The sequence below is a fragment of the Lathyrus oleraceus genome, chromosome 3 (assembly GCF_024323335.1).
Source record: "Lathyrus oleraceus cultivar Zhongwan6 chromosome 3, CAAS_Psat_ZW6_1.0, whole genome shotgun sequence".
Taxonomy (NCBI): Eukaryota; Viridiplantae; Streptophyta; class Magnoliopsida; order Fabales; family Fabaceae; genus Lathyrus; species Lathyrus oleraceus.
The window spans coordinates 151,832,947-151,841,311 of record NC_066581.1 but is presented as its reverse complement, the minus strand read 5'-3'; the positions used below and the strand labels follow the sequence as shown (position 1 = coordinate 151,841,311).

The window sequence follows — 8,365 nt, the reverse complement described above, 5'->3', positions numbered from 1 at the left end:
TCAAGCAAAGATTTTAGCTTTTTGTAAGCTTGTATCTTCTTTCATTGCCCATGTTATCTACATAATAAAACGTAAAAATCAACAAGAATTAAATATTAGAAATAAACAATTTTAGAAGGTTATAGAACATACCAATGATCTCAATCATATCTCCCAAATTAGGGATCGTCACTAGGTATTGGGTATCTGTGTACTAGTATTTTTCTTTGCCTTCTTTCGTATTTATTTATGTGTATGCGTCTTTATCAAAATCTCAGACAAACTCTCCAATTCTCGGTATACATTCCTTCTCAAGCTCAAATATATCTGATTCATTAAATAATAACTTTGTTGTTAGCCTATTGAAGTGAAGTTAGTTCATATGATGAGCAAGCATCAGTTTAAAACAAGACCATCAACACTATGAGGTATTTCCTCTCCAAACTTACACATGGTTCAATGTACATTGTCAGTCTCGAATGGCACACACAAATACATAAACTTGAAAGATTTAAAAGACTCAGTAAAAAGTCTTGGGGGAATATTTTAGGGAAATTGGGCCATATGGGGACGCGGAGAAGTACCAAGTACTAGAAAATAATGAGAAGAAAGTCATCGTTTATTATTGAACATCCAGATTGTGACATGCTATCTAGAAATCCTAGATAAATGCCCAACAATATGGGTACAATTGCGACAATTCCATCCTAAGCTAGTGTAAGGATTTCTACTCAAATGTGTGAAAGAGAGACAATCCCCCATTTTTAGGAAGAGCATATTATACATTGAGAAATAAAGATAATGAAATTTTAAATAAATCTGATCAGAAGGAGTCCCATAATACAATTAATCGACCTAAGAAAATGGCTCATGCATATCCGGATCCACTAGAGGCCTTAAAGCATAATATTAATGGTTCTTATTATCATACACGTTCACACAAATTGAAATAGTGAGTTCAAAAAAGGTAACACCACCCACACACCTTTACACTTTGATCAAAAGGGATAGGGGTCGAGACTTCACAACATCATTTGTCCACTCGAGAAAATCCCCCCTCCAAACGACTTAGCTAAACTAGTTTGATTTACCAATGCTATGTGATAAGGAATGTGGGGACTAACACTTCCAGTATGATAGAACGACCACCAAGAGAGGCGTTGTCTATAACACCCTAAAATTCCACATACAAATTATCATAAAATTTAATAAAAAGTACAATAACATAGGGTGTCACACACATCAAATATATCTTGCTCTGTAACACATATTACGTTAATTCACATAAAATCTGTCATCGCATGCTCACCTTCACTTAGGGTATCATCATAGCGAAATCATCATTAAACAATTATTAAAGGTATATCATCTCATGACATTTAGTCTCAAACTTTAACTTCAACATAAGCAACATAATAAGTAAAAGAAGCGTTTCATACCCGATGTTACATAATCAGAGAAAGACACAACCAATCAAAATGATAAACTAAGGAAGTACTCCAAGAGTCAACTTCCACTTACTTCAGCAATGCTACTCTTGAGTATCTACACGATGCCCATGTAAATGCAACATTCAAACATAATGGGTGAGAAATCACATTCAATAATAACAAGCATATACTGCAAGGTTGGATATCCACACATATCATAATCCACACAATCTCAAATCACAATATATCAATTATATTCTCACACCAACTCATCAATCATAAATCATTCACGTACCAATCACACACAACATCAATATCATATGCATTTATCTCATTATGCATATCATAATAAAAATGCAACTCAATGCAACTTGATACAACTCTATGCAACTGAATTATGCAACTCAATGCATATGCATGTGATACCAATTAAATATTTGGTTCTCTCTAGAACCAGGTCCCCTCTTTTAAACCCCTGAGCCCCCTTTTCTGAGCTCCAAGCCCCTCTATGAGCTTGGGACAAGCCATTAGTCCCCTCTTTTAAACTAGCGAACATGCCTCTTGACACAACTCAACATGAATGTATGAACATGTTAACAAAATTCAACGCGTTAAGACCCCTCTTCTGATCCTAACATACATGCATTGACAAACTCGTGTAACCCTCTCTTCTGGATTACCATAACAGCTCATATAATACTCAGTATAGCAACACAACTCCAACACTTATAATAACTCAACTCAATAAAATTATCAATTCACATATATGTAACCCACCTGTAACTCAATGATACTGAATAACATACTTATAAAATCAATAAGTATTCAAGAGAAAACATAATAATCTGATACGACATCATCAACTCGTCTATACACTGGCCACCAAAAACTAGAATGGAAGAAACATAAAGATAACAAATACAAGCAATATAATAGTGCAAGAAAATATATTGGAGAAATATAGTATGAATGTGGTTAAAGATGTGAAAAGGAATTTTTAAGACGACCATGTCTATAGAGAGAAGTAAAGACCACAAGAAAATTTCTCTAAGAGAACAATGAGAGTTTAAGGAAGAAAGTATAAAAGAATATAAAAATATTTGCTCTCATTTAGACACTTTCTATTTAAGACATAAGGTGAAAGGAGAAGAAATTTAATAAGCAAAAATAAAAAAATCCTCGAGTTTGCGCCAACACTAATAATTAGGAGACATGTCATCTAAGATAACAGTGTCAAGTCATAAAGGAAGTAACGATTCCTAGATAGTAATCATAACACACCTGGTCATATAGGGGTTGTAGATACCACACTATATAAGGTAAGTACGGAAAAAAAACTATTAAGACCCTGTAAAATTCTAAAAAGGGAAAATTAAAGAAAACAAAGTGCTAATAAAGACTAAAACATACTCGAAAGTTGATTCTCCTTATAAAATTCAATTATAAGAGCATAAAGTTTGACACATGCATATGATAAAAATATGAACTAAAAGCCACACCCCGACTACACCGATCTAAGCTATAAGGGCTACTATTTTGTATTAGGCCAACCCCAACCCATGAAGTCCAAACGGGGGGGAAATAACCCATACAACAAAGGGTCCAATTACTTTGTGAATAAAGTCTTACCATCAAATCAAGAATTATGATTATTTATCCTTTGAGACAGGTGTTCCCAATGAAGGGTTCTACGGATCCAAACCTTAGAACCCTAACATAAGAGCTTAACAAAGACCCCACATTCAGATACATATTATTCTAACACTAAATACCTCTCATTTTTTGTTGTCACTAACTTGGACATGAGAATGTTCGTAGATACCCTCCAATCACCAGGCCAAAGCACGAAGTATCGAAATTCGCAACATGAATTCAAAATAAATCCCATTTCATACTCGACTCACGAGTAGAAAATATATGTCCTAAATTATAACTCTATGATGGTTTGAACATATTTGACTTAAAGATTCCATATATGTCAGTATATGAAGCCTCTTTTAATACCTATTCTTCATTTTCCTAACAATTAATGATAAAGAAATAATTAGGCAAGTTAACTACTAAACTAAGGTCTTCATTGATATTTTTACAAAGCAACATGAAGATATGATCAACATCCAATATCAGATCCAACTAATTCGTGCATTAATTTTGATTTTTTTTCTTAAAATCCTAATTTTTATTATTTCACATGTTTATGTTTTGTTTATGAAATTATTTACTTTTGGATTTGTATTTTATATTTTAAATTTTTTTGGCACTTTATATTTTTAATGAATTGAATTTATTTTTAATTTATGCTAACAATCAATTTGGCATCTAATTATTTTTCTTGTTTGATTATATTTTTATTTGATAACAAATGGGGAGAGAAATTAAGAAGTCATTTTTAACTTATGGGGAAGAGAAATGGAAATATATTTAATAGGGGAGAGTAATTGATAACTCTAAAAGATCATTATTTTGAACTAAAGAGAATGTATAAAATGTCAAACAATATTATATCTATTTGTGATCAGTACAATTTTTATAATCTTGCCTACAACATATTAAAAAAAAGCCTCAATGTTTATGATATGTGAATAAGTGATGAATCTTCTTGATTTTCTTTTCGGTATATTTATATTTATTATTCTTTCATTTATCTTTTATTACATTTCTTCTTATGTATATTACTTTATTATTGATATTCTTGACCTTGTCCCTTATTGGTTTCAAATTTGGATGCGAGGTTCCTATATGAATCCTTACATGAATCGAGGTAGAGTCGATCTTGCCATATGATGATCTCCCCTACCAAGTATGACATGGAAAGTTAGCCCATGCGACTTACAAACTATTCACACCACTTATTCTAATTAGCATGCTCTCCGAGGGTTTTGTATGTCATAAAGTGAATGCACCGATGTATTTTGATGATAAATAGACTCGAGTTATTATAGATAGAGTGGCTCGAAGTCTTTCAAGCATAAAACAAGGAAAGATAAAGTGATTAAGGAAGAGGTATAATGCTTCAAAGTCCCTCAAGCATGAGGTCTGTAACGGCGAAGTAATTAAGAAATTTAGAGGTTGAACAACTTGATGTGAATACTCTTTTCCTTCATGGTGATTTAGAGGAAAATATTTATATCGAGAAACTTTAAGTCTCACTACAACAAACAAGACCTTAGACAACGCTTTTTTTAGCCTTAGACAGCGCTTTAAAGCGCTGTCTAAACCTCCGCTGCTAAAGGTTTAGACAGCGCTTTTTTAAATCTTAAAAGCGCTGTCTAAGCCCCCCCCCCCTTAGACAGCGCTTTGGCCAAAAGCGCTTTATAAGACCCTCTTATTTTAAATTTTTTAGGTATACCTTAGACAGCGCTTTTGAAAAGCGCTGTCTAAGCCCCACCCCCTTAGACAGCGCTTTGGCCAAAAGTGCTTTCTAAGACCCTCCTATTTTAATTTTTTTAGGTATACCTTAGACAACGCTTTTCAAAAAGCGCTGTCTAAGCCCCCCCCTTAGACAGCGCTTTTGCCTAAAGCGCTTTCTAATCCCCCCTTTAGACAGCGCTTTTTACAAAAGCGCTGTCTAAGGTATACGAAAATTTTTGAAGCTTTTGTTTTAAACCACATTTTTTCCAGGTTTATAAACCAGAATTTCTACCTGTTTTCAACCAGATTTTGACAGACAATTATCACATTTTATATATGCCATTTTGGCCTTTTTTCTACCAATTTTTGGCTAACAAATATATATATATACCAATTCAAACCAATTTTGCCTTAAATGTATTAAAATATATACAAATTTATGTACACATTTACAAGTCATAACATATACTACAAATGTACACATTAATTACACAAATTTATGAACAAACATTGAGCTTTATCATGAATTGACACCACTCCTCTTTGATTTCGTCCACTTGATCCTTTGTATAAAATAGTTAGATCAAATTAAGAATGTAACAACTTCCATGAATATATGTCATATAATTGTATATTACCTCTTTTCTTGAAACCGTGGACTCGGTATGCCGTGGAATCGCATTATCTTTTGATTTGGATTTTGTGGGAGTCTATTTAACATAACCAAGGAAAATATGTAAGTAAAATTTTAAGCATAAATTTTAAACTTTGAATATACACATTAACGTTAACATAAGTTTTAAGCATACCTCATATCCTACGCATATGAGGTTTGTCGGCCATGCAACAAACGAACCTACTGCTTCGTGCACCGTTGTTGCATCCGAATCATCGCTAGGATATGGTAATGCTGCATTCGGCTCAACTGCAATATCAACTGATACCTTCAAACATCCAGCAGGGAGCTCTCTAGTGTGGAGTAATACTCCGCTAACGTTATGCACTTTTCCCTTGCCAACCATCCGATAGTATGGTGACGACAAATACAGCTGACAATGGGAAATGCCCTAAAACCAATAATAACAAGAAATCGTTAATGTGTATATATGTCAAATACATAATTTAAGCAAATAGTTCAATTTAAGACAATTATATGTAATTACCTCTGGAATGTTCGGCTGAAAGGTACAGTTGATACTGTCTTTGTCCGAAGCATCTCTGTATACTGTTGAGGCGCTAGCCTCTCTTTCTCTCCTCAATGCATCAAGCTCAGCTTGCATGGCTTCCAATCTTGCATGAAGCTCCCGATTACTAGGAGCCCATTAGGTTCTATAGAACGTATCTCTTTGATAAGTTTACCATCTTGAGCCGTAAGTACTCCCTTCACTAAAATGGGCAATGGGGTGATTGTTTGAAGCCATTTTACATCCTGTTACAAGTTTTTTCATAGTAGTTATTGTGACTTCCACATTCAATGTCACATATATGTAAAAGATCTATATATCATAGTATCACCTTCCAGGTGAGTGATTGGTCATATAGACCATTAGTCACAGAGATGAGACCACCATTGTCTTTAATCTGCAAGGTTATATCCAATTTCTCAAATAGTTATAGCAAAAGTAACAACATTAAGATGACAATAACAAAAGAAGAAAAATCATCTAATTTAAAATCTCTGTAATGATCACACACCTTATACAACTTTTCAAGATCCATGACTTCAAAGTTCTTCATTCTCAGATATGATGGCAGTATAAATCTGTAAAAATCTCCAATAAACAAACCAGGAATATATATGTTTTTTAAATCTCCAGTACAAACTTCTAATAGTGTTTATCTTAATCTGATTACAAACTCCGCGTGTTCCATGCACCAGTATCTTAGTACTATTTTTTAAATATAAGACTTATCAATTCAAATGAAATTTCGCAATGATTGTCAACCTATTTTTTATGTCAGCCTCTCTACGACCAATGACCGGAGAGTCTGCAGTAAGGAGAATTGCCTTGAAACCAGCCTTTTCAGCTCTTCTCACAAGCTGAGTAACCATATTTCGGTCTTTAAGCAGCTGGGAAAAGAAAATAACAAACAAATTAGATTATACCACTAATAAATTGAAAAGTTAGATAATCAAGTTAGTAATTGTTTGAATGTAGCAAAGATTATATCATACATCAAAAGCAGATTCCTGGTTTAAACTAAGTTGCTTGGAAATGTTTTGAGGAGGAGACAAGTGACACCCACACACATCATAGAAAATATAATAAAGAAGAGACGAAATGAAGAGAATATACTCACATAGAGTTGGAGGAAGCGAATGCCAGGTCCTGTTGAAACAATCTCCTCAATGCTGGAAGTAGCCCATGAGGATAGTGTCTGTCACAAAATTATCAAAATGAATATCTCAAATATTAAATACTCCCTCCGTAACAAAATATATATAAAAATACAGGTATTTCCTTCCAAATCTGGGCCAATTATACTTTTTTTTTTGCTAGAGCAGAGAATTAATAAATATGGTTGAAATCAAACCATGATGGTGCCAGCTGCTGATGCTGCTCTAGCAGTAGCGTATTCTCCTACACACAAAAAATGCATAATTTGTTTTAATTTACAAGTATTTCTATATTGTAGGAAAACAATAAACTTCAATGTCAAACACATGAAGAATCAAGAGCTTCTTTTGCATTAACAAAAAGTACATACAACAATGAGCTTAATGTAACGGAAAAATGAGTACCTTCAGGGTGAGCCATCTTTTGCGCGGCTGTAGGAGCAATCATGATAGGCATTGATATTTTGAAGCCTAAGACAGTTGTTGTCAAATCTATCTTGCTTACATCGATAAGAATACGTGGCCTGAACCTGTTGTTGGTAAACATAGATATTGAAATAAGGGATTCAGCAAAAGAGAAGATGAAAATGAAATAAAACAAGTTAGTAGATTACATAATCCTTGAGAATGCATTCCGATTCTCTTTCAAAGTCCACTCATCCTCTGCCCCTGACGCAAAGTAATCATAAATCATCTTTGGCAACTTTTCCTTTGCAATTGCTTCATACTCGCTCACATTTGTTATATTCACCATCTTCTTAATAATAGTCAAGTTACTTTATTATGTTATGTCTACAATATCTTCTGAAAGTGAGATTAAAATGAATAATTACTCAATAACATCAATCTAAACCAGGTAAGAAAAAGAATGAAATTAACACAAATGATTCACTGCCGTGACCCCTTCCGGCCTCTGTTTTCCGGTCACCACCGCCCGGGCACCACTTTTGCCGCCTATTCCGGTGAACCACCCCACCATCAGAAGCCACTTTTCCGATCCTGTAGAATGAAATTAACGTAAATGTAAGATGAATAGGAGAGAGAACCTGTAGTTTGGGATGCTGAAGTAAGGAACAAGTTGGAACTAATCAGGAGAATGGAGAAAATAAGATATGATAAAAAAAGAGTCAATGAAGTCTCAGAAGGAGACAGTGACCGTAGCTAGCATACGAGAGTTTGTGACCCAAATACCACCCAGCTGAAATAGAAATTCCAAAGTACCAACTCTTCAAAAAATATTTTCATGATGTCACTTTTTTTTTTAATG

General features: G+C 33.9%; 1 protein-coding gene across 1 annotated transcript; it reads right to left on the bottom strand.

Moving 5' to 3' along the window:
* LOC127130150 (glycolate oxidase) lies at positions 1–7,900 on the bottom strand. The gene is made up of 9 exons (XM_051059215.1): positions 7,713–7,900; positions 7,504–7,628; positions 7,296–7,342; positions 7,062–7,139; positions 6,707–6,831; positions 6,456–6,522; positions 6,276–6,341; positions 6,073–6,189; positions 1–57 (listed from the first exon to the last, which is right to left on the bottom strand). The coding sequence occupies exons 1-9, from the start codon at positions 7,850–7,852 to the stop codon at positions 1–3; spliced, it is 822 nt and encodes a 273-aa protein (XP_050915172.1). The 5' UTR covers positions 7,853–7,900.
* Between the last annotated feature and the right edge of the window lie 465 nt (positions 7,901–8,365).

Bases quoted from the DNA above. Each gene is read 5' to 3' on its own strand.
- LOC127130150 (XM_051059215.1), bottom strand. From the start codon at position 7,852: ATGGTGAATATAACAAATGTGAGCGAGTATGAAGCAATTGCAAAGGAA. The intron at 6,832-7,061 runs GTGAGTATATTC...TTCTTTTCCCAG, and splicing joins TTCGCTTCCTCCAACTCTAT to CTGCTTAAAGACCGAAATAT. The intron at 6,190-6,275 runs GTGATACTATGA...AACTTGTAACAG, and splicing joins ACCAATCACTCACCTGGAAG to GATGTAAAATGGCTTCAAAC.